Genomic DNA, 26,220 nt, shown 5'->3' with positions numbered 1-26,220 from the left:
AAACAGATCCACCTCGGGTAGGCCGAAGCGGCGAGAGAGTTCCTGGAAGAGAATGGGGTGGAGCTGCCACTCCCCCTGATCCACAGTCGCTCTGCTCAGCCAGTCCGCCTGAGTGTTGGCTTCGCCCGAGATGTGCTCCGCCCGAATCGATGAGAGTCTGGGCTCCGCCCAATGGAACAACCTTTCCGCTTCCAGCATCAGAGCTCTGGACTGTGTTCCCCCTTGGCGGTTGATGTGGGCCTTGGAGGCCACATTGTCGGTCAAAATTAACACATGGCAATGAGATACAATGTCCCGAAACTCCAGGAGAGCTAGACGGATGGCCCGCAACTCCAGCCAGTTTATGCTGTTCGTCAGCTCCTGATCTGACCAGCGACCTTGGGCCACTCTGTCCAGGGCATGGGCCCCCCATCCAAATAAACTGGCGTCCGTTGTAACTTGAACGCGGTCCGGCTCCTTGAATGGACATCCCCGGAGGAGCCTGGACGACATCCACCAATGCAGGGACCACCTGGCCTTGCCCGGAAGCTGCACCTTGATGTGGGAATGACTGGTATGCGCTCTCTGGAAGGGCAGCAGAAACCACTGGAGAGGGCGCGCATGGAACCTGGCCCAGGGCACCACGCCGATGCAGGAGATCATCTTTCCTAGCAGTTTGGACAGCGACAGCAGTGGTACTCGCCGTTGAGATAGCACATGATGCGCCAGATGGTATATGCTCTGCCTCCTTTCTGGGGACAGGAAAACCTCGCACGACATCGAGTTGATGGTGGTTCCCAGATGGAGGAGGGACGTGGTTGGATGCAGATGGCTCTTGGGCAGGTTGAGGACAAATCCATGGTTTCGCAATGAGTCCATCGTGACCTGTAGGTCTCGGAGAGCCTGATCTCGAGAAGGCGACAACACCAACACGTCGTCTAAATAACAATTGATGCGTATTGGAATTGAGCGAAGGGAAGCTGCCAACACTGCCAGAAGTTTGGTGAACGTGCGCGGGGCCGAGGAGAGGCCGAATGGCAAGGCCCGGTATTGATAATGGCGGCCGTTGAAGTGAAACCGCAGGAACTTCCGATGTGCCGGATGAATGGGCACATGGAGGTACGCTTCTTTGATGTCTATGGAAGTCATCATGTCGCCTTGGCGGATGGAAGCCAATATGCTCTTTAGAGACTGCATTTTGAATTTTTGGTATTTGATATGCTGATTGAGCTGTTTCAAATCTAGGATTGCCCTCCATCCCCCGGAGTTCTTTGGTACCAGGAACAAGATGGAATAAAACCCTAGGCCTTCCTGCCCCTTGGGTACCTGTTCTATGGCCCTGATGGTGAGAAGATGGAATATCTCGGCGTCCATAAGGCGCCATTTCGACGGGCACCTGGGCACAGGGCACCTGATGAACCTCCTCGGGGGGATGGATAGAAATTCTAGAGTGAGACCCAAGCTCACCACTTGAAGGGCCCAGGCGTCTGATGTGAGCTCCGCCCATTGGTGGGCGAAGGCCAAGAGATGTCCTCCTATGGCCCCTACCTCCTGCGAGTCAGCGGTATCTACGAAAGGAACGGTTGCCCGCTCCTCGGGAGGACCGTCTACTCTGCGCCTGACCCTGCTGGCGCCCCCTGTCTCTGGCCCCAGCTCGGTCCTGGCCACGGTCCTGTGCCTGGGAGAACCCCCTGGTGTAGTTGGGGACATAGGGGGCGGAAGTAAACCCCGAGTCCCCAGACCGAAAGGGCTGCCGCCTACTATAAGGCTGTGGCCTCCTAAGTACACGGGCGCTGCTGGAGGGAAGCACCTTGCGTTTGTCCCGAGTCTCAATGAGAATGGGATCCAGCACTGCACCAAACAAGGCCCCGCCCTTGAAGGGCGTGGATGCTAGGCGCCACTTAGATTTGACATCAGCTTGCCAGTGGCGGAGCCAGAGCAAGCGGCGAGAGGCCACATTGGAAACCACGGCTCGGGATGCAAATTTTGCCGCGCTAAGGGTGGCATCTGCAGAATACTCTACGGCTGCTATCAGCTTGGTGACATCCTGTTGGAGGCGCAGTTCCTCCGGGTCCAGCCTTTCCTGTAGTTGTCTCAGCCAAACTAAGAAAGTCCTATTAAAGAAGGAAGCTGCAGTAGCGGAACGTAAGGCCCACGCCGCTGCCTGATGAGTTTTACGAATGACCGATTTGGCCTTGCGGTCCTCGGCCTTCAAACCTTCTGAAATTTCAGAAGGAATTAACGCCGGTGAAGCAAGAGCAACAATGGGAGCATCCACCGTGGGAAACTGGAGGAGTGCCTCCAACTCTGGGGAAGATGTGTAAAGTTTCCTATCTCCAGACCCTGGAGGCTTAACTGCGGTCGGCTCATCCCACTGCTTCTGGATTAAATCAAGAAAAAGCTTGGGAGATGGGATAAAATCCTGTAAGGCCACCTGCTCAGCAAAGAGCCGCTCGGTGGCATCCAGGCCCACAGCAGCACTTTCTCCAGAAACCGCCTCCCCCATGTGGGCGGTAGTCTTGGCCTTATACAGCAGAGACTTGAAAAGAGTGTGCCTGAAGAGCCCAGGGGCAGTAGGCTGATCCATAGCTAGGCCCTCATCACCAGAAAAATCCCTATCCGGGATTTCACCTTCCTCCACTAAAGGAGATTGTGCACTAAACACAGAGGGGAAAGGGGAAGGAGGATCTGTTTGCAGGATGGAAGAATCCCCTTGCAGTGCCTGAGGAGCTAGGCCCGAGTAGGCCATAGTAGGCCTGGAGGTCTGGGATCTACGCATTAATTCCGCATCCACCCCTCTGGAAATAGCCTCTGAGATCATGCTGTAAAAATCAGCAGGAAGGCCCAAATCCTGGCCCTCCAGAGGCCTGAGGCCTGCAGCTGTGGGGGTGAATGTGGCAGAAGGCCCAGCGCGTGGAGGCGAACGAAGAGAAGCCCCACTAGCCTCAGAAATAATTGGGGGAGATTGAGGCCTGAAAACCCCTACCTCAGGAAGAGGGGCCTGGGGAAGCTGAATATCAGGGGACTAACCCTGCTCAACGACTCGCACCGGAGAAACAGGCTGCTGAATCAGAACCGGAGGGGAACAAATGGGAGCCCCAGATGCCTTGGGGGGAGCCTTGGCCTTATCTTTGCGCTTGTGCGACTTATCCCGAACAGTAGATGAGGCTCGAGGCCTGCTACTGGAAGCCCTGGTCGTGGCCTTGCTAGGCCCAGGGTTATCCCCCCCCCCCCCTCGCCAGGGGAACGGGGCTCAGAAACTGGCCCGACAGTACCTTGCGCTACCGATTGATCAGCCATAGTATGAATTTGAAAGAGCTCAATCAGCGAAACAAAGGAATGCAATTGCAAAGCACTCGCCAAGAACGCCACGTGGAAGCAGAGACAAAGAGAGAAGCGACCTCCTTCCTGAGTCAGCAACCTCGAGTGAGGGAAAAGGGAGGGACGAAAGCAGTGCGCAGACTCAAGCGCGCGAATAAATTCTGCCTTCTCATCCCCAGACATTATCACGCATGCGTGAAGTTGCTTCCAAATAAGGCAGCCGGCATCAAAGGCGCGAAATTTAAAAGAAACGGCAGGGAGAAATCCCAAACAGCCGATCCATGCAATCCTCCGGCAGCCGCTCCAGCGAGGGCAGAAGGGAGGGAGGCAGGGGGGAGGAGAGGAACAGCCCCGATAAGCCACAGCTTCGGATCTGACCGCGCCCGTAGGCGGGTGCTATCCGGTGTGGGAAGGCGGCGCTGGAGAGACTCAGCTTCCCTGCGCGCCGAACTTAAAGGGAGGACAGGCAGAGAAGCCGTTTGGGAACGGCAAGATCGCCCCACGCTCCAGCTACAGTAATCCGATATCCCTGCAAAGGGAGTAGTGAGAGAGGAATCGGCTGGCAGAAAACTGCCGCTTTACCTCCAACCAACAAGAAATCCACAATGAAAAACCAAGGAAATCCAGTATTAATCCTGAGAAATTATCAATTAGTCAAGAGAGAATTGAAATAAGTCTGTAGGCTTGGACTGAGTAAGAGAAACTGAATGGAAACGGAAGTCCAGTCAGAGGAGGCGTGACTTTGAAATTTGCATACTCAGTCTCAAGGCTAGAGGGCTAAGTTAACCCATGATTGGATTCCCGGAGCAGCACACAGGAGAAAATTATATTCTAATGTCTAGCAGCAGTAATTAAAACTTTTTAGAAATATTATACAATCTGCAGATTAAGAACCTCTTGTTCAGCGACTGTTCAAAGTTATCATGATGCAGAATAAGTGATTCTTACAACTGGCTCTCCAAATACCAGCCATTGCAGCACCCTCAATCAATCATGTGATCATAATCCAAGGGCATTCGCTACTGGCTCACACTTGTGATGATTGCAGCATCCTGCTATTATCATTTGCAACTTTCCTTGCCAATTTCCCACAAGCATAATCAATGGAGAAGCTGACAGAGGTTGAACTTGCTCCCTCCACTTTCCTGAAGTTTCCCTCTGCAGCAACCTCTGCCCCCGCAGTGCTTATGCATGCCAGACCACTGCAGCCATCCCCCATATAGTTACATTGTGGAAATCACTCTTCCATTGATCTGCTTACAAGCTTCCCGGGACTTATGACTTCCTGCAGCTTCCCCATTGACTTTGCAGGTCAGAAGTCAGCAAGAAGTTGTAAGTTAAAGTCACATGCTTACTTAACGTGCTGTACATTGAATTATGCTTACCTGTGCAAAATTGAAAGAAATTTTGGTGGTCCCAGAAGTTAAATTTAAAGTAACTGTGTTGTTATCACACTTCCCAGAAGGCTCTGCATTTGGTGGAATATTCAACACTTTTGAAACGTTCTTTTGGAAAAAAAACATTGTGATAGAAAGTTTAAGCTTCACATAGAAGAAAAAGTAGCAATTTTCGTTATGTACTATTTTAGTTTAATTGTATCTATCCAAATAGTAAAGAACTGTTATATGTCTCACAATTATTTATAATAATAGTGTAGTCTGATTAAAGGTTTTTAAAATATTCACAGTTGAAAGCAATTGTTTCAACCATTCTAAGCTTGTAGTATGATTAAAACTTTGTTTTAAAGCTGAAAATAAACTTTTCAAAGCTATCTTATTAAGGTATACTTTATGTAACACAAACGCACACATATATAGATACAGCAGTAATATTATTTTACTTGTATACCGCCCAAAGTAGCTATATGAGATGGGAAGTTTCTAAATTTAATAAAAATAAATGGAAATGAGTTATGAAAAAATGTTCTACATGTACAAAATACTAGAACTACTACTTAAGAGTGATGAGACTTTAAAAAGGTGCTCCAGTTGCAAGAATCTGATCTTTTGGAAAGCATAAAAGTATATTAAAGTTACATACCTTATTTTGTGCACTGTAGGTGAGATTAAGTTGCAGAGCCATAGAAGCACGTAAGCACATCCCAGATGAACCATTTACACTGTAGTGTCCAACTTCTGGTTTTAATGAGGGTGGTACACTGGTAGTTGTAACAACAGCAGTTGAAGGTATATGAGTTGATGGTAAGTGAGTAGTGGTTATGGGACTACTAGTAGGTTTGTCTTCATAACAAATTGTGTCTAAAAAACAACAACTACAAATCACAAGGCTGGAACACTTTACTGAAAAATTATGAACCCCTTATTTCCAATAGCCAGGAGAAATGCCTACTTAAACATTAACCGAATGCCCCAAAACAATGGATGGAACCACAGAGCTCCTTCAACAATAATTACCAAACTGGAATTTTAAAAATGTGACACAAAAGGGAGAATCTGCTCCTTTTTTCTTTAAATGCATCCCTAAATATGCCACTCACATATAACCCCCAAGTGCATATGTCCCCCCAACAATAGTAATTGTTTTTTAAATATGTTTTAAAGTTATACAATGATTCAGTGAAATCCAACACTCTACTAAGCCTGCAATGTGTTCTTTTCTTAGAAGTCCATGTTATTAAAACAATTACAAAACCGTCAAATGGTTTTGGATGAAAGTGGGTAAGACTCAGTGCTAGACTTAGACTGAATAGAAATACTTAAGTTAGTGTTGTTACTCTTTAGAAGTACTTACCTTTCTTACTGAGGGTGTCATTTGTAACATATGCTTCAACTGAAACATCACTAAGAAGAACAGACACTTTTTCCACAGTTATTGACTTGTTGCTATGGCACACATATTTTGTATTTAGGTCTGCTTGAATATCAGTTCCATGTTTTACTTCTGGTAGTTCTGTAGCAAGAAACAGACAGTAGTTTATGATTCTTCAGATAATTCTATACAAGTGAAACCCAACATTATTTATTAGACATTATAACCCATCTTCCAATCAGGCTCAAGTCCCTATTTACAGTGCTTTCTCCTCCTATTTTTCTCCTCATAATGCAGAGAGGTTGGGTCAAGACAGTAAAAGACTAGCCCAAAGCCACCCCAAGTCTTTCTGTTTCTAATCCAACACCTTTACCAATTATACCACCCTGTGCAGTGGATTTTGAAAACCTTAAAAAAAAAACCTTTTCACTTACCTCCACCAGATGAATTGGGGAAAATGGAAGAATCACTCAAGTTGAATTTGAACGCCAACTCACTGACCACGTAGAGAGATGCTTTTTTCGCAAATGTCATATTTAATGAATGTCCTTTGCCAAATCCAAGTACAAGGATTTGTTCAGGAGTTTTCTGGTTGCCACAGGTGCTAACATTCATTTCATGAGCATCAGATGGAAGTGTGAAGATTGCATTCTAAAATACATAAGAGATTATTTATATTTAACACCTGTAAATTTAACATGCAATCTCCCATGATTTTAGTTTGAAGTGAACTTCCTTCCAACAAGCCCACAATAGTATACAATAGATTATTACATATTCATTTGAGTGGGAAGGCCAAACAAAATTTATAAAAGGTGATCTAACAAGTATTTATTTTGTATCCCACCTATACTATTTTTACACATAACTCAAAATGGTAAATGTATCTGCTACACCTCCTGTCTATTTCCCCCCACAACAATCTTGTGAGAATATCATGGGTGAATATGGATTTATACACAAATCTGCCAAATCTCAAACTAATAAATCAATTTTTGATCATTTATTTTTATATGCCCAGCATTGATAATGAGCACTTCAAACATATAATTCCTTCATCATACAATGGTCAATCTTGCCCAATACATGGGCAACATTAACACATGCCCATATATTTGTAGCAGCCTTGACATCTACGTTCATTCTCGTTATACACAGAATTGAGATGGTTCTTGAGCAAAACTTTTCAACCACACCTTATCATTTAATTTTGATTTTATATTCTAAACAGCTTTTCTTAGGAGGGGCAGAGGCAAAGAATAATAATTAGAAATGTGCACAATTATTAGGCAAGTGAGTATTTTGACTAAATCATCCTTTGTATGCATATTTTACATTTCCAAGCTGTATAAACTTACAATACAATACAACAGCAGAGTTGGAAGGGATCTTGGAAGTCTTCTAGTCCAACCCCCTGCCTAGGCAGGAAACCCTACACCTATAGCCATAACCAATTACTATTCCATATCTTCTTAAAGACTTCCAGTGTTGGGTCATTCACAATTTCTAGAGGCAAGCTATTCCACTGATGAATTGTTTTCTGTCAGGAAATTTCTTCTCAGTTCTATGTTGCTTCTCTCCTTGATTAGTTTCCACCCATTGCTCCTTGTTCTGCCCTCAGGTGCCCTGGAGAATAGTTTGACTCCCTCTTCTTTGTGGCAACCCCTGAGATATTGGAATACTGCTATCATGTCTCCCCTAGTCCTTCTTTTCATTAAACTAGACATACCCAATTCCTGCAGCTTAGTTGGCATAAGCATGTCAAGTGACATGTATTTGTATAATGAGGGAGGGTGTGGCCTAAGGAGATCAACACCCTAAATCAAGGTGTACATAATTATTAAGCAGCTTCTTTTCCTCAGGCAAAATGGGCTAAAAAGAGAGATTTAACTGACTTTGAAAAATCAAAAATTGTAAAAAGTCTTTCAGAGGGATGCAGCACTCTTGAAATTGCTAAGATATTAAGATGTGATCACAGAACCATCAAATGTTTTGTTGCAAATAGTCAACAGCGTCGCAAGAAACGTGTTGAGGAAAAAAAGACGCACATTAACTGTCAAAGATTTAAGAAGAATCAAATGTGAAGTTACCAGGAAGCCATTATCTTCCAGTGCTGTTATATTTCAGAACTACAATCTACATTGAGTGCCTATAAGTACAACGTGTTCAGTGCTCAGAGACATGGCCAAGGTAAGAAAGGCTGAAATCCAACCAATACTGAACAAGACACATAAAATGGCAAGACTAGGCTAAGAAATATCTGAAGACAGATTTTTCAATGGTTTTATGGATTGATGAGTGACTCTTGACAGACAGGATGGCTGGCGGTGGCTGGATCAGTAATGGGCACAAAGCTCCACTTCGACTCAGACACCAGCAAGATGGAGGTGGGGTACTGGTATGGGCTGGTATTATGAAAAATGAGATAGTTGAACATTTACAGGTTGAAGATGGACTTAAAATCAACTCCCAACCCTACTGCCAGTTTTTAGAAAACACTTTCTTCAAGTAGTGGTACAGGAAAAAGTCTGCATCTTTCAAGAAGACCAGTGGTGGGTTCCGGATCCCGTTGCAACCGGTACAGTGCAACGGGGCCCGGCATCCACCACATGAACGCGCATATGTGTCCTTGCCTCCTGCGATGCTCTGCAATGCCTCCGCGATGCTCCAGCTGCTCGGCGGAACATTGGGCAGATGCTGTATGCTCCGTGTGCGTAAGCGCCGAAGAGCTCAAATACAAGTAAGAGGATGGAACGGTACCCAGTGCTCCCGGCAGGCACTGGTACACCTGTACCCGGGATGTACCACCTGCAACCCACCACTGAAGAAGACCATGATTTTTATGCAGAACAATGCTCCATTGTGTGCATCGAAGTACTCCACTGTGTGGCTAGCCAGTAAAGAATGAATGAAATGAAAGAATAATGACATGGCCCACTTCCTCACCTGACCTAAATGCTATTGAGAACTTGTTAAACGAGAGATTTATGGTGAAGGAAAATAGTACACCTCTCTGAACAGTGTCTGGAAAGCTGTGGTTGCTGTCGCATAAAAAATTGATCATCAACAGATCATGAAACGACAAGACTCCATGAATGGAAGGCTCATGACTGTTATTGAAAAGAAGGATGGCCTAATGCTACAGTATAGGCAAATGGAATTGGCTTTAAGGATAAGGGGTCTCCCTGAAAGCACACAAGAGAACCTGAAACAGACTCTCTCTGAAGCCTTCGACCTGATGGCGGGAAGGAATCTTGACTTGCGAATTGAAAAGGTTTATCGAGTTAATTCCTCGTTGGCAAAAGAAAAACAATTGCCAAGAGATATAGTGGTCTACTTCGCCACTAGAAATGCGAGAAATACGGCATTACAGGAATCCTACAAAAATAAGTTTCAAATCCGGGGTTGGGAGGTGACTGTCTTGAACAAGATACCACCTAAAATGCTGAGATCGAGGAAAGATTATGCCTTTCTAGTGGAAGAGCTCAAAAATCGCCAGATACAGTTTAGATGGGACGCACCAACCGGCATCACATTTAGCTATCTTGGAAAAAGACATCGCCTCAATACAGTATGGAAAGCTCAAGATTTCTACACCAACGTATTGGTGGGTGGACAACCCTCTTCTTCTAGAACTAGACAAAGAGAAGGATATGATGGAAAGCAAGCCACTCAAGTTTTAACAAGGGAGGATCAACTTGTTCTTTCAGAGGTACAAGATGCTAAAGAACAAGACAAAACCGTGTGGTTACCAGGCGGATGGAACAGGAATTAAGAAAGCAACGTACACAAGCCATTGTTCAGGAGCATACAGGTGTTACATCAGAAACAGTGGGAGGAGCTAGGCCAAAGGTTAAATTTCAAGATGTTCAGATGGCTATTAAAAAGTTTCAGGGGGCTAAGGATGGTAACTAAATCCCTAATATGGAATGTTAAGCGATTGGATTAATTTAGCAGGAAATGGAGCGCTCAGTATTGAAGGGTTTGATTTGGTATATGACTGCTTGTTTGCTGTATAATAAAGAGGTGGATGAGAACGTTAAAGGTCATGCTCTGGGGAATGCCTTGCTACGGGTTGGGAAAAAAACATGGTAGATTTATAAAAAGGTTAAGGTATTCTGGACACAAATATGATGGATTATGTAAAATGCTCTCTCTCTCAAAAAAAAATAATCCACCTATTCTTTGTTATGTATAATTACCGACTCTACAGCAGTAGAGATCAACTTGACTTGGCATTTCATAACTGCAGCTAGATTGTTGGTGGCGCAATATTGGAAGAAATAAGATTTGTTTACTAGTTAGGAATGGATATTGAAGATCACAAACTTAGCAGAGATGGCTAAAATAGTTACATATCTCAAGGATAACTCAAATGAGAGATATAAACCAGACTGGGAAAAATGGACTGACTATATTCAAAATAAATATGGGTCTAGGAAATTTCAGATAGTTTATGACTAAGATCAGAAACGATACAAATTATTTATAGTTAGCCTAGCAAGGAGGAGCTAATATGAATTCAAAGATGTTATTAACTTTCTATGTTTTCTCTTAAGTATATCTTAAACTGTTTTTGTTAAAGATTTATACCTTGTATTGGTTCTGGGAAGTCAGGATGGGGGAAGGTCAGGGGCTTGGGGGGAGGATGGGAGGGAGTGGAGTTTACTAAGCTGGAGGAGGGATGTTGGATGATTGTATATGTATACTGTTATTTTTTTCTTTTTTAAGTATATTGAAATGGAATTATAAATACCATCAATACAAAATGGATTTTGCTCAGATGCCGAAACACATTAAGTGAATCAGAGGAAGAGTGGGAAGTAGAGGAGAGAAGAAAGATAAGAAGAGAGGGATAGGAGGGAGGGTGAAGGGGGAAAATGAGGTGTATAAGGAGGTGTGGTAAAGGGAGAGAAGAGAAGGAGAAAGGAAGGGGAAGTAGAGTAGAAAATGATGGAAGGAAGTCAGGATATAGAAGAGTTGGAAGTAGAGGAGAGCAGAAGATAGGAAGAGATGGATAGGAGAGAGGGGGAAGGGGGAAGATGAGGTGTATAAGGAGGAGTGGCAAGGGGAGAGAGTAGACAGAGAAAGGAAGAGGAAATAGAGTAGTATGGAAGCGGAAATACACCAACGATAGGAAGAGTGGGAAGCAGAAGGGAGAAGAAAAGTGGGAAGGGGGGGATAAGAGAGAGGGTAAGGGGGGAAGATGAGGAGGTTGAGGATAAGGAGGAGTGGGATGTAGAGAGAGAAGGAGGAGAAAGGAAGGGGAAATAGAGTAGGAAAGGAAGAGGGAGGGAAGATAGGAAATAAGAGAGAGGTAGAAGAAAGAGGTGTAGGGAGAGTAGAAGAGCTAATAATGCGTGTTAATCTTTTTGGGGCGTTGAGGACAAGAGGAACTGATGTAATTACTATTTAATACTATATGATATTGGCTATGTATAGTATACATGTGATTGTATGTTATGAAATTGAAATAAAAATATGTTCAAAAAAAATTGATCATCAACAGATCATGAAACTGACAAGACTCCATGAATGGAAGGCTCATGACTGTTATTGAAAAGAAGGATGGCTATATTGGTCACTTATATTTTTTTGGGAACTGTCAGAAATGTTTATTTGTAAATTTTGAGTTGTTTGTTTAGTATTCTCACTTTAACAGTTAAAAATAAATGAGAAGGGAAAATTTTCATTTTTCATGTAGTTGCAAAATAATTGTGCACACTGATAGTTGCCCAATAATTGGGCACAATTATTATTATTCTCCTAAGAAAGCCACAATCTCATTTTTACTTTCTTGAATATTCATGTTTGAGCATTAACATTTTGGATTGCCTGAGCACTGTAGTTGTTCAATAATAAAATTAATCCTCCAAAATACAGCCTGCCTAATAATTGTGCACACAATGTAATGCTAACTTCCAGTGAAGAAATAGTAAATTGAAGATGATTCCACTAAAAGTGAAGCCAACAACTGTTGTGGCCTGCCAGCGGCCAGCGGAGCTGGCAGCAGAGTCGGACAGTGAGGAGGTTGGGGAGGAGCATGGGCCAGTCCTGGAGGCCTGGGAAGGCTCAGACGAGGGCTCTGCGTTGGAGGCAGAGAAGGGGCCTAGGCCGTCTGGCAGTGATCAGGTGCCTACGGAGCTAGACAGCAGTGACACAGAGGAACAGTTATAGCCTGTTCCCAATGTGCACATGCGCAGAGTTGCCAGAAGAAAAGAACAACTCAGAAATCAGGGTAGACTTGGGAGTAAAGTCACAGGTGGAAGGCTTTTGCAGAAAACAATTCATTTGGTCGTTAGATTCGTTTCAACAGTGTGAAGATCTGTCTGTGAATCTCAGAGACTCTGTGCTCTGTCTTTCCTTGCACAGCACCTCATTTGGAAAATATTTACATGGCAGCTTTCCAAGATAGATATGATCTGCCGTCATAAATATTCCTTTGAAAGACTATTTGCCAGGCCTTGCTGAATGTGAATGAGAGGAATTCACTTTCATTTAATAAAAGGGGTTTTGTCGGGACCAGGACTCTGCCTCATACTTTTTGGGGAAGCCTATGTCAGAACAATCACCACAGCAGATTGAACAGCTGGTTGGCTCTCTGAAATTTCTTTCTGGATAAGGAGTGGATCTGAGACCACCTACAAATGCTTCAGAGAGCTGCTCTTAATGAGGAGACTGAAAGACAGTGGGATTCCAGTGGCTGTAGAGGTCTAAGATATGATGGATTAGCCATTTTCCTATAACAAGTCAATGCTTTCAAAAGAACATTGAATTCCCATATTTCCTTTTCTAACCACTTTTGGAAATTGCTTAATTTCTTTTCAACTGTTAAGATGCAAAAAGAGTGATTAAACTTTGATTTTGGAAAGTTTCAAACAGATTGAGGTACAGATGGATTTGAAATAAGATTTTGGAAATAATTAGAAGAAGACTTCCTGTGAGAAAATGATTTTTTTTAATTCTAAAAAAATAAAAGATAGGTAAGACTTTGAACGTTGGATGCTAGAGGAAAGAAAAAGATTACAGGAGAACATTAAAGGAGATCACTTAAATCTGATGTGCTAATACAAACAAAGCAAACTATTTTAACATTTGATATATTGAAGGATACTTTTAAAGGACCCAGAAAATAACTTTGAGAATGGCTGCCTCTAGACAAATATTGTGTTAGAAGATATTATGGAAAAAGGAACAAGTTTTACCTGACAAGGGTGAAACAGGTATGAAAGTGGATTTAAAAATGGCAGGCTGGTATCAGAAAGATAATTAAAAGGGATGTAATAAACCTGGATAATTTTCCAATAGTGACTTTAAAAAGAGGCTTGTTAAAACTTCAAAGAAGTTTGTGAGATTTATAAAGAAAACATAAAAAGAAATTAAAGTTTTTGGACATTATTTGAAGGGGCTAAAGATTAAGATTGTTAAAAATAAAAGGGAGGAATGCAATATATTTGATCAAGGTCAAAATAGATATTATCTCTGGACTTTTAATGGACAGTCCTTAATGGACTTTTACTGATAAGAACTGAAATAAGAAAGAGTAAGTTACTAAAATTGTTTATACTTCTTATAAAGCAGAAAGTTGTCTCTTTATACATTTTTCTTTTTATTTATTTTTATTTATTTTCTATTTTTCTTACTTTTCACTGTCTTTTTCATTTGCATTATTTTTTATCTTTGCAACTGTAATTTTTTAAATACAATTAGTATTAAAAAAAGAAACATCTAATGTTACTAGTATATGTTTTTTCTAAATAAGTAATGTAGCTGCTCACATCACATAATATTTGCTATTTATAATAATGCTATTTGCTTTGTTATTTAAGTCATAATAAAATGTTAAACTAAGATGGATTTCTAGTCAAGGACTATTTTTTGTATATATAATAATGAAAGAACATTGTACACAATCTTGGATGGGTAGGATTTATACTAATAAAATGTTTCAGAACCCTGTAGCCATTTGAAAATAGTGTTACCAATATAGATACTTTATGGTTGAAACTAGGATAGGAAAAATTCACAGTCAAATTTTCATTTAGTTCACTTTGGACTAACTTTCTTCCTTTGCTATTTCTGTGTGAATAAAATGAGAAGGAACTAAATTCTTTCAAAAGAAGGTGAATTCCATGGACTCAGTAACAAATGGCTTGAAAACAACAGTGCCAATACTGTACAGTCAAAAACTTAATAAAATTATTGTGCACACACATATTTGGAGTACTGCTTTAACTACCAGACTCAGTAAGAGTAATATATTACTAAAACATGTTCTGTATATAGATAGGACAACAAAAAGCTTAAGTATCAAAGCAAAAAAATAATATTTGTTTTTGTTTATAAGCAGTACTTTTTAAGAAAAGACTTGGAAAATGTAAATGAAAGTATACCCTGCCTAATCCTCAATTCCCAAATACAGGAACAACAGAGTTCAAAGGTATTCACTGAAGCAAAATGTTGGGAAATTTAGGGCAATAAAAAGTATTTCCTTATGCATATTTGAAACCATAGTTTGCTGCCATCAGATCTGGTGTTTACATACATTTAGATGGTTTTCAAAAATATTGGATAACTTGGAGGACTGAGCTATCAGGGTCTATTAGGTGCAACCTCAAACTATATTTCTTATTACCACCTACTTGACTGTTTTGCAACTTTCAATATGTACTTAAATTGCCCATGTTAGTTCCCCATGGTAAGGCAGAAACCCCAGGAGGACTATACTGCTCTTCTGCATATATATTTATCTACATATTTATGACTATAGTTTGACAATAATCAATAGTAAATTATTAATGATAACAAATATCTCTTCCAATATTGTAGCTGGAGTGTTTTAGCTCTGTACACATTCTACAGCTATTTATTCTGATCAATAGTTGTTCAAATAAATTAGATCCTAAGAGGTACCAACAACTTGATATCATAGAATGTAACTTTTTTTTACAGTTTGACACCATACATATGGATTGGATCACCTGCACTGATTCACTGCAAGTAATAATTTTATCTTTCAGCAGTGAATTCATTTATTTTTTGAATTCTTTAACGTAATATTTAAAATATAACACAAAATAGGCTGAACATATGCATGCAAAGGAAATATGAATATCTATCTTCAAGAAAACCATGCAATTTTCCTGGCAGGATTTTTGGAAGTGGCTTGCCATTGCATTCTTCTTCTAGAGATAATAGAATGATTGGCCTAACCTGACCCAACTGATTTCATGGCTAAGCGGGACTATAAGAACCAGTCTAGAAATTGGGATTCTAGGTCCACTCTAGACATGAAGTCACTGGCTGACGTTGGGCTAACTATTATATCAAACTGGTTTTCACATATAAAGTACGTTTCACAAAGTTTGTTATCATATAATCTAAAGCAGAAGGTGGTTAGTATAGGTAGTCCTCCATTTACAACCAATCATTTAATGTTCAAAGTTACAACACTCAGAAAGGGCTATTTTTTTTTTTAGAACTTGTAAATAATTTCTGAGGGTCACAATCAAGACCGCATTTCATGCATTTGGCAACTGGCTCACATTCATCACCAGTTGCCCGTTGCCCCGTAATCATGTGATCAACATTTGCAACTCTCTCTGCCAGTTTCCCCTAAAAGTCATTGGGGAATCTGGAAGAGAAGGCTGCAAGGGGGAGGGGACGGAGGGGTGCTGAAAAACTCAGTGGGACTTAGGAAGAAATGCATGGAGTTCCGTGCATGGAGGGGAACTGAAATCCTTTCGTGGGCTGCAGGACCATTTCTGAAATCCCCTGAAGAATTCCCCCTCCATGCATGGGGGAAATCCTTCAGCAGGCAGCTCTTTTGCCCCATCTATGGTCGTAAGTTGAGAACTACCTGTGCTCTAACAACATGCATTCTCTGTTAGTATCCCTTTAAATTTCAGTAGTTTCACCTGTTTTTTATGACTCTTTGTTTCAAATTCCACTGTGAATCTCATAGAGAAATTGGCTGATAGGCATAGTTTTCCGTCTCGATCTTTCACTTGAAACGATGATGCTGTTTGTAAAAACCCTATAAATATATAAAAAAAGAAAAACAAAACAATGGATTACAATTATTTTAAAGAGCTGTATATAACTTGAGATTTAATATAATACAAATACATTCACAAGATCTTCATGCTTTATAAAGTTCTTGTTTGTACAAGTGATCTAAACCATTATATACACAGAAAAACCTAGTCAGGATTCTAACTTATGTAGAGCCCTTATGTACATAGAAAGTGATTTAAGAACAAATGCATTTATCCTACCCTGCTTACATACAATTGCCTTACAAAGCCTAGCATGTAAGAACAATCTTGTTCAATATTCCTCTATACCTCTTTTGTTGTATATGGAACAAGTTCACAAAGATTAAACATACTGAAGAGGCATTAAGAATAAAAGCAGGATGATTAATTTGAGAGTAGTTGATTTCTTTTTGTCAACAAAGTTTCTGCAGCATAATTTGTATAGAGAACTCTTAACATATTGGTTAAAATACTATTTCAAAATTACTCAACTATTATATACTATTCCAGCCCCCATGATCCTACAGATTTTTTAAAAATGAAATAACATTAATTCGGGGTGTGTGTGTGTGTGTCTGTGTGTTTCCTTAATGCTAAAAGCACTACCTTACGAAGTTGTGCATATTATTTCTGCCTTGGCAAGAGACAAAGTTTTAAAAGCAAGTAATATTAACTTCATCTCTTAGCTACACTTCATTAACAAGATTTCTATTATTACAGTACAAACTGTTGTCAACAGCAACTATCACCCATAAGAGCTAATGATTTACTCAGCGACAGCGTAATTTGTATATATGACAATTCTTCAAAGACCTGCATTTTAAAAATGTTGTATTGCTTGTGCATTGAATTCTCAAGAAACAACTTCCCTGTAATATCATTTTCCTACCTTAAACTTACAATTAGTAATTTTGTATACACAACCATACAAATCTATAGCATCTTTCTACAGTAGAGTGTAGGATAGGACAAAATGAGTTTGCCATTACTGTTACAATATAGCTACACATTTTTCTTGTGTGTGCACTATTCCTACTTGGAGAAATAGTCCTTCAAATATATAATGTGGCAAAAGCTCTTCTGTGTCAATGCTTTATCCAAGCTTCATACAGGATGCATAATGAATACCAACACAAGTTATTTGAAAGTGTACACACAGGAACAAGAACAGATGATATCGGTGCTACTAACAATACAGCACTATAGAATATTGTAGAATTTTCTGGCACGATTGTCCTTATAGCCTTTTACAAATTGTTTAAAAATTGCTCCTAATATTCTAGTGAGATTTCCTTAAACCTGAAAACCTAATGAACATGAGGACCAGGAAGGGAGGCTATGGAGTATATTTAGGAGGAGGAGAAAAGAGTTCATTTTCAGCATTTAGGGTGCTAACAAATCTTCCCTGGACAACTGCTTTGCCCTAGGGAGAACTGGTAGCTCAAAACAAGATTTTTGACAGATTAATTAATCTGCTCATGCAATTTAGATCAACTCTTCAGACTACCTACAAACAGTTATAACCACACAGTTGTTTTTACAGGGTCAGTACTAGCTTCAATACTAGAATTATACAGCACGGTATTCTCAGTCTGACCTCTGTACTTGGGGAGAGAGGGAAAAATATTTACTTGATTAAGTTTCCTTCCCTATAAATAATTTCGTTATAAAGTGAAATTTTCTAACACTCCCAGCTAGGAACAGCTGACGCTATTGCAAATAAAGCAGTACACAGATTTAAATAATTGCAGCCTGAGGTGCTGAATGGTGCAAATACTATAAGCGAGGATTGTCTAATTTAAAAAAATAGTTACTCGGAAGGGGTGATGTGCCTAGTGAATATTGCATAAGGCCTAAGAAAGCTTCCCTCTTCTCCCACTTGGAATCATAATATTGGACAACTTTGGGCATCCATGTATAAGACGACTTACTGAAGAAGTTCAAAAGCCATGGTAAAATTAGAGTAGATTCAAGAACAATCTTCTCCACAACGCTCAGAATTATTTAAAAGTATAATAATAGAATATTAGCCAGAATATGTAGTTAAGAAGTACTTAACTATGTTTCAAGAGGAGACTGAAGTGAATAATCACCAGACTCCAAGATCTTGTTTCAACAAAAGCTTTCTTCAAAATATATCTCTTGTTCATAAACATGGCTAAAAACACAAGCTGCCAATAAAATATGCAGAAAAGCACCTGGTTAAAACGTTAAGACAAAGCAAAATAGTTCTTCAAAATAGCAATTCGAGCAAAGAAAACATCAGGACAATGTGTGCTGAAAGAACTAGCATGGAAACTGAATGCTTTGCTTCTCACTGCTGAGGTCATAGGATAGATTTCTCTGCCAAAGCTGATTTTTTCAGAGGGAATGCCAGATGAACTGAAACAAATGTAGGTGAAGAAAAAATATTCATAAGTGTACAAATTAAAAGGAATAAATCCTCAGATCCATACAATATTGAAAGATTTCTTCGAGAAATATGAAATTGATAATCTTTTTTAAAAATGAAACTCTTTTAAAATTAGGATCCATTTTCAGGATTTAAAAATAGTTAAAATGACCCTAATGTTTGGAAACGTATTGCGTGGAGATAAAGAATACCATGGTCCAGTTACCTTAGTAACTGTTCCAATAAAAATTGTTGAAAAATTATTAAAGATTTAAGTAGATAGAACAGTGAATTTGACTGAAAAAAAACCAATGTAGCCTCCACAATATTAATTGCCTAGACCAGTGTTTTTCAACCACTGTGCTGCGGCACACTAGTGTGCCGTGACATAGTGTAAGGTGTGCCGTGGGAAAATTACTTTATATATAGTCAATATAGGCACAGAGTTAAATTTTTTTAACATTTTCTAATGGTGGTGTGCCTCGTGATGTTTTTCATGAAAAAAGTGTGCCTTTGCACAAAAAAGGTTGAAAAACACTGGCCTAGACTTTGGTGAAGGTGAGAAAAGGCAGGCTGACAGGGGAAATATATCTGATGTTTTATAAAAGACCTCAACAAAAACTCCTGAGAAATTCAATGGCCAGGAGGTAGGAGGATAGGTAGACCAATCGTTACACCAGAGAGATATCCATACTAGGCCTCTCAAGGATAAGCACTAGGACCTACAATTGTTAATGTGTTTGTAAGTGATTAGAGTCCAGGATGAGCAGAGAGGTGGCCATGATACCACATTGTTCAGGGTGACAAAATAAAGATTTTATAAGAGCTCTAAAGGATCCAACCTATTTGAGTAGCCATCAAATTTAAAACTAAAATCCAGTCATAAATCACCTTAAGTAATACATCTGCCATACAAAATTCCACAAATGTAGTGGGAGCACTGTTGACAGTGACTGATAAGGGAAAGGACTGTAGACTCACACTGGAGAGCTTGATGGCAATATCAACTCTCTGTGCAGCTGCTGTTAGAACTATATTCCACACCTTGAATCCTTAGACCTAATTAGACCTATGACTGATAAATTATGTAATATGTAAATTTATTGTAAGACTATATCTTGAGTATTATGCTCAATCCTGGTCAGTGAATTTTAAACATCTTATTACAGAATTGGAAAAGATATAGTAAAAGTCAAAACAAAATGGGGAATTGAAGATCTGCTATGAGCAATTCATTGATGTATGGCACAAATAATGTTGTCAAAGACAATCCCTCCACCCCACCGCAGGACTGGAGTTGCTCTGTATGCAGGGGTTTTCCTATCCCCAACCCAGCAAAAAAAAAAGTGTATAGTTACACTGAAATCTGCTATTGGCAAATTATCGGTGACAATTTTGACGACTAAATGGATTAGATATATTTGTGGAAGAGAAGGCTACTAATATTGATGAATGTTTATTTCTTCTTACATCATAGGCATGTTTTATTTACTGCCTGCTGATAGGGAAGGATGCTGTCACCAACCTGACCATATCTCAAATGCATCAAATTGATTACTGATATGAAATGTTATACTAGATGGGCAGATGGTTTGTTAACAACTTTTCCCCTTTCTTCTGTTCATTATTTCTCTTATCCCCATGTTTTCTTTCAAGCTTTTTTCCATCCAGCTATTCCTTATCCCTCTCTGTATTTTCTCCATTTTGTTATTTCCCTTGAAAAGGGCTATGGTAACATATATACATATAGTTTATGTATAGGAAAAAAAGTTGATATAAATTATAGATCAGTAGTAACTGTTTTAATTGGCATTATTTGTACTGGTACTTCTCTTTTTTCAGGTCTAGCTTCTAGATACGATACCAACTTGCATATAATGTAGCACCCTTTTTTCTTTTTTTAAGAGTAGCTACAAATAACTTTATAGCGCTACCGAATAAGATTTTCCTAACATTAAAAGTCTGACATCAGATTATGTGCAGGATTTATTATACCCTGTTTAAAGTTCTTGTTCCTTTGTCCAAATTAACTGGGTTTATAGAATCTCAACACGGATGCTATTCCAGGGCATGTAGTCCTTTACTCTGTGTTAAAAAATGTACAATTTAGATCCAAATTATAGTAGAAGTATTATTACATCTTCTGCCCTTCCTGTTTTTGGATATACATACCATCAAATTTACATCTAATCAAAACTAAGGGCAGCACTGCTTCCTATCAGAAAAGATACACATTGCAACCCAGCATTCTGCATACTCCAAATATTTTTTCTGTTAGGATTTTGTCCACTATTAAAAAATGGAAGTAAAGTTTTAATCTAGTTCTATTCCTAAGTAAATTATATAATCATATCCTGTCATGTCTATATAATTCTGGTTCTATTAAAACACAGAATATTTTAGGAGGTCAAGTGGGTCTTGAGAATAGCATATATGAGCACAAGAACATAGGGGAAGTTAAAACAAAAAATAGGCATTTGCTCTGTGAAGTCTATAGTTTTCTTAAATATCAAGCCACTTTATTCCTTCAATTCTTTCTCTCCTATTTGATCTCTAAAAGCACTGTCTCATTTTAAGTTACATCAGTGCCCTCATCAGTTGAGCTCATAGGCAGATGTAAAGACTTTACTTCAAATGGTGGAGAATCCAGTCCATTATTTATTATAAATCTGGAATTGAACCTAGGTCAACCAAACAACTATTTCCCGTATAAAAACTATGCCACTTTCAAAGTAGAATTTTAAAACCCTTACCTATCGTGTTTTCCCAAAAATAAGACAGGGTCTTATTTTCTTTTGACCCCCAAAATAAGCGCTTGGCCTTATTTTCTGGAAGGTCTTATTATTTTTGAGGTGCAGGAGGCAGCGAGCATGGTCACCTCATGGCTGCTACTGTGTTGCAATATTTTCAGGGAGGGCTTATTTTCAGGGGACAGCTTATTTTAGCATATGTGCTCAAAAGCCCGATTGGGCTTATTATCCGGGGAAGTCTTATTTTCAGGGAAACAGGGTAGTTGTATACAGAGCAATTATATGGAAAAATTGCAACTGACCACAATGTGTTATTGTATCTTTGTGTTTGATTGCTAATATCTTTATATTTCCTTGACTCCAACTGGATTGGGAAGTAAACTGCATAAATTAATAAATACATTTCTATATAGAATAACAATCAATTAGTAGTTTAATTTTGAAACTTTTGTAGCTATGAAAGTCACATATCATGGTAATAAATTGCAATTTCCAGCCAATAGTGTTTTAGTTCAAATTTCATGCTGGATTAGCTTTTTTAAAGTCAAAAGCAACTCTGAAAGAGAATTTTATTTGCATGCTTTTAAAAGAAGGTATAGTAATATTTTATTTCTATAAGGCATAATAGATAACAAACTGGCTTTCAAACAGAAAATCAAATACAAAACAAAATTCAGAGTCATATTTACGTGTTCATCTTTTAAAATTCTAGTTTTGTGATGCCTAACTACAAAGATAAAACAAGAACATTTTCATCTTTGCTGATGATAAACAGGGAAGACTGACTTCACTAATTAAACAATGCCCTTTTGTTTTCCTAATCTGCTTCAATGTCACTAAAACATTGTAAACCAAATTATTCATGGATTCAACTCAGATAAAGTAAAGGTATGTTGCCATTGGAAAGCTATATTTATGAAATACTTAAGCTCGAAAAGATATTGACTTCATTGTCATCCCCCCACCCTGCATAATGTGAAAACTCTTAACAACATAAATCATAAGCAATGAAATAAGACATATTTTCAAAGCAAGAAAGAATGAGGTAACATTTGCTCCTGTGTGGTATTTTCAATTTTTTTTTAATCCATCTCATTTACAGAACCACAATGAAACCAGCCACTATTAAATCAATAATTTTTATGGGTATTCTTTTATATTTTATTTACAAGCTAAGAAATTGGGTATTGTAGGCCAGTCTGACGAAGAGCATACAAGGCTGGATTACCACAGAATTTTTTTCAGCGTGGCCAACCACAGCTAGAGTACAATATGTCAAGCCTCAGGCCTTAATATATACAAGCCTAAACGCTTACTCCCACAAAGCATGAGCTCTATCAGAAGCACTACTTGTTTTGCCTGGACAAGCCAACAACTAACTTGTCAAAGCAAAGCTCTCATTGCTTGTGAAGCCAAAGTGTGGATTGCTTTCATTACATGCTCCTCTTCTGCTTTGGCAAGTTGACAAGGTCAGGATCATTTACAATTGCTGCTCTAAAAGAATACATATCTCAATCCTGAATACAGAAGAAATGAGGCTTAAGATACACTTTAAATTTGAATAATTCTGTAAAATTAAACTTTATTTAAAGAAGGTTTTGAACATAGTGTTTTATTATTTCAGGTAAAATATTTTATGTTATAAAATTGTACAGTTCTATGGTTGTGTCATTTGGCCTCTAGATTTAACAATTTATTAAAGGTATGTGGTTTATTTCTCACAAAAGTAAGTAACATGAATTCATTAGTTTTATTTGTATGTGGGAATCACAGATTTATAACTTTCCAAGGTCACAACACTGCACAGTCTGAGAATCTTTTTTGTAAATAGTTCATACAGTTCAATAATATTTATTTAAGTTTGCATAGAAACATACACTATCATAAACACTGTAAAATCATAGCAAGTATACTGGAAACAAATACTGACATAGGAAAAAATAAAAAAATCTGTAATTTGGATCAATGATAGCATATTACATGATTCTACAAAGAATCACATCTAGTTTTCACAAAGTAAGGTAAAAAATACCTGGATATAGAACCAACTGAATCTTATCTGTATAATCAACCATGTGAAAAATTTGGGTTCTTTAAATGGCCACAAAGATAGAACATTTAGAGGAGGAAAGCACAAATCCAGAAATTTCAAAGAGGAGGGGAAAAAAAGAATCAACCATTCTTTGTGGGGGAGCAAGAATTCTGCTGTCATATGCTAAATAAGCCATGTTTAAATGACATAGCAAAATATTTAAATGGTTTTACTTAAAGAATACATGAGAAAAACCACAGGGAAACTCCTCAAGGATAAGATATTTACCATCTACATAAATCTGTGAACCTGGCAAGTAGTTTCATAACACCAACAGCTTGTTGCCCTTTGAGCAGGGAGAAGTTACAGCCTTCTTGTACAAAACCGCTTCTTCGAGGTATTATTCCCTCTAATGAGTAAAATGAACTAGATTCCCCTCCCTCTCTGAATATAGTTGGGAAGGATTTGGCACCTCTGGTCTTTTTAACTCTCACCTCTTACTTTCCTTAGTACAAGCTTTGAACAACACCCTAGTTAACGACTAGATGGCTCAGTGGCTGACATACTGAGCTTGTCGATCAGAAAAGTCAGAAGGTTGAATCCCTAGTACAGGCCTCCTACCTGAGCAGGGGGTTGGACTAGATGACCTCCAAGGTCCCTTCTAACTCTGTTACTATTACCTATGGCCCAGATCTACCTCGGGAGTTGTAAGAAATACAGAAATAAGTCAAATGCATATCGGCAGCCCGAACCTAATTGGAAGGAGAATACAGCAAACCGATTCTAAAGACACGGGAAAGAAAGAAAGAAAGAAAGAAAGAGAGAAAGAAAAAGAAAGAAAGAAAGAAAGAAAGAAAGAAAGAAAGAAAAAACGAGGCCTCCAGTAGCTTTAAAATTTCCCAATTATCCAGCATAATGGAAGGTGGAAGAGCAGCCTATTTTACATGACAGTGCCCCAAAAGGGCAAAAAAAGAAAAGGGGAAAGGAGAAAGCGGTTAGTCATCTCCTCCAAATGCTCACTAGAGGCTGGGAAAAGGACTCGGATAAATTTCAGGAAGAAGAAGAAAAGGAAGGAAGGAAGAAAGGAAAAGCACTGATTTCACTACTCCCGAGCATTGCGAAATGACGAGAGAACGCGAAAGGAGGCCGGTGAAAAAAGAAAGGCAAAAAGGCAGCCGCTCCGTCTCATCACGCGTTCCGTCCTATTTTAAACATCGCTGTTTAAACAGTTTTTAAACAGCCGATCCGACTCGGAGGCTCTTATCAAAGCCCGACCAACGCTGAGCAGAAGCGGCGGGGGTGGATCGGGTATCGGGTGGGGAGAAGCAGCAGGGAAAAGGAAACCGCTTTCTCCGTCATCCTTTCACCTTCTCTAAAGGCGGCCAACGGAACCGCCTCGCCAAGCAAGGAGGCGGCCAACCGGCTGAGGAAAGGCCGCCCTGCCTTTCTCCTTTTGCTAAACCGACCCTCGGGTAGGGTGGGGTGTGAGGACGGAGGGAATTCGTCCCGGAAGGGCCAGGCGAGTCAAGGCTACGCAGGAAGGCGAGAGGCTTCCCCTGCAGGCCTTCGCCGTGAGGGAAGACGAACGGCCCACATCGCCCTTGGGTGGGGGGAAGGAGGGAGAAGAGAGAGGAAAAACCGTCCCCCCCCCGCCCCCCGTTACACTCACCGAACAGGGCAGCCGCCAAGAGGAAACCCACCGCATTTCGGCCCGCCATGACGGAGCGCTCCGAGAGAGGAGGGGGAGGACGCGAAAGAAGAAGAGGAGCGCTGCGACGAAGCTGCCAGCAACCACACGGGACCTGCGGGAGAGCCGAGACCCAACGCAGCGCTGAGGGGGAAAAAAACGTCCAGGGGCGCGGTCACATGACCTGGGACTTCAGCCCCACCCCCGCCCCCGCCGTCGTTATTGCCCTCGCTGTCACCTGATTCCAATTAAGACCACGCCTCCTTTATTTATTTATTTAAAAATGGAAGGTGGGGGGGGAATCAAGCCCTCGCGAGAATACCGTCAAAGCTAAACGGGGCAAGCGCGCGCGCGCGCGCGAGCGAGAGGAGTTCGCCTAGGCGGCGGTTTTCCTGTTGCCCCGCGCTTGCTTCAGCGTGCGGTTGGCTCGCGTTGCTGTCTTTTCACGTGACGGACGCGTGATGCTTTGCTGTGCTAACTAGGGGGGTGGAGGGGTCGAGGGTTTTTTCCTTTTTTTTTCAACGGTTTTTAGCAGCCTCGAATGCGTTTATCTGAGTTAGACCGAAACGTCGTTAGTTTGTCAAACGTGTAGAAGGTAGCAGATATAAATATAAACAAGGATATAAACGAAATAAATGAGCACAAATAGATGGGGACAGTGGAATGGTTTTTTTTAAAAAAAACTTTGAAGTGTTCTCGCCGCTGCCCTTTTGGAGAAAGCGTGCAATTCGTGCAGAGCCACTCGAGAGGCTATGGTAGCACTTAAGTGTCCCTCTGTTCATCTCGCAAGAAAAGAAAATCCTGGATAGGATCCAGAGTTGTACAGGACTAGGAAAGTGACGGCACGGGAGACGGCTGTTCATCTGAATGGGAGAAGCTGAACTCGTATATCTGGAGGGTTTAAATTACAACCAAGCCTTGATCCCTTGTGAATTGCTATCCCGCCCTCTTGACGTTACTGAGACAAAATGTGGCTTGTTTTGTTACATCTGCTTTATACACTGCTATTGGAGTGTGAGCTGCTCAGAATTAAATTGATTATTTATTGCGGTAGTAATTAATAGTTGTTAACATTAATATAGTAAATATTTTCTAGAAATTAAGTATACCTAGAAATTGTGCTTAATAACGAGGAAAATCTAAGTACACACAACCACAATCTTGATTGCTGTATAGCACTAGCAATTGTATTGCTGAATCTGATTTATACAAAGCACAATAGCATGTGTTGTATTTTGACTTCACTGATTTCA

The 26,220-nt window shown here is 40.2% G+C and overlaps 2 protein-coding genes across 2 annotated transcripts in view; both read right to left on the bottom strand.

Annotated features, from left to right (window-relative positions):
- LAMP1 (lysosome associated membrane protein 1) overlaps nt 1-25,166 on the bottom strand; it is a 29,486-nt gene extending 4,320 nt beyond the window's left edge. The window contains exons 1-6 of the mRNA XM_014058973.2: nt 24,950-25,166; nt 15,987-16,105; nt 6,504-6,720; nt 6,052-6,210; nt 5,341-5,558; nt 4,686-4,805 (exon numbers count right to left, since the gene is read on the bottom strand). Of these exons, the coding sequence (XP_013914448.2) occupies nt 4,686-4,805; nt 5,341-5,558; nt 6,052-6,210; nt 6,504-6,720; nt 15,987-16,105; nt 24,950-24,998 (882 nt within the window). The 5' untranslated portion in view covers nt 24,999-25,166. The remainder of the gene's footprint in view (nt 1-4,685; nt 4,806-5,340; nt 5,559-6,051; nt 6,211-6,503; nt 6,721-15,986; nt 16,106-24,949) is intronic.
- Nucleotides 1,382-2,728, bottom strand: LOC148043279 (lamina-associated polypeptide 2-like). The gene has a single exon (XM_087726717.1). It carries the CDS (start codon nt 2,726-2,728, stop codon nt 1,538-1,540), a length of 1,191 nt encoding a protein of 396 aa, XP_087582843.1. The 3' UTR covers nt 1,382-1,537.
- Nucleotides 25,167-26,220: the final 1,054 nt, after the last annotated feature.

The sequence above is a fragment of the Thamnophis sirtalis genome, unplaced genomic scaffold (genome assembly GCF_051295495.1).
Source record: "Thamnophis sirtalis isolate CommonGarterSnake01/CBP01778 unplaced genomic scaffold, rThaSir2_p1.2 scaffold_12, whole genome shotgun sequence".
Taxonomy (NCBI): Eukaryota; Metazoa; Chordata; class Lepidosauria; order Squamata; family Natricidae; genus Thamnophis; species Thamnophis sirtalis.
The sequence above is the reverse complement of the archived record's forward strand: the minus strand, read 5'-3'. Positions and strand labels throughout refer to the sequence as shown.

Bases quoted from the DNA above. Each gene is read 5' to 3' on its own strand.
- LOC148043279 (XM_087726717.1), bottom strand. From the start codon at position 2,728: ATGGCCTACTCGGGCCTAGCTCCTCAGGCACTGCAAGGGGATTCTTCC.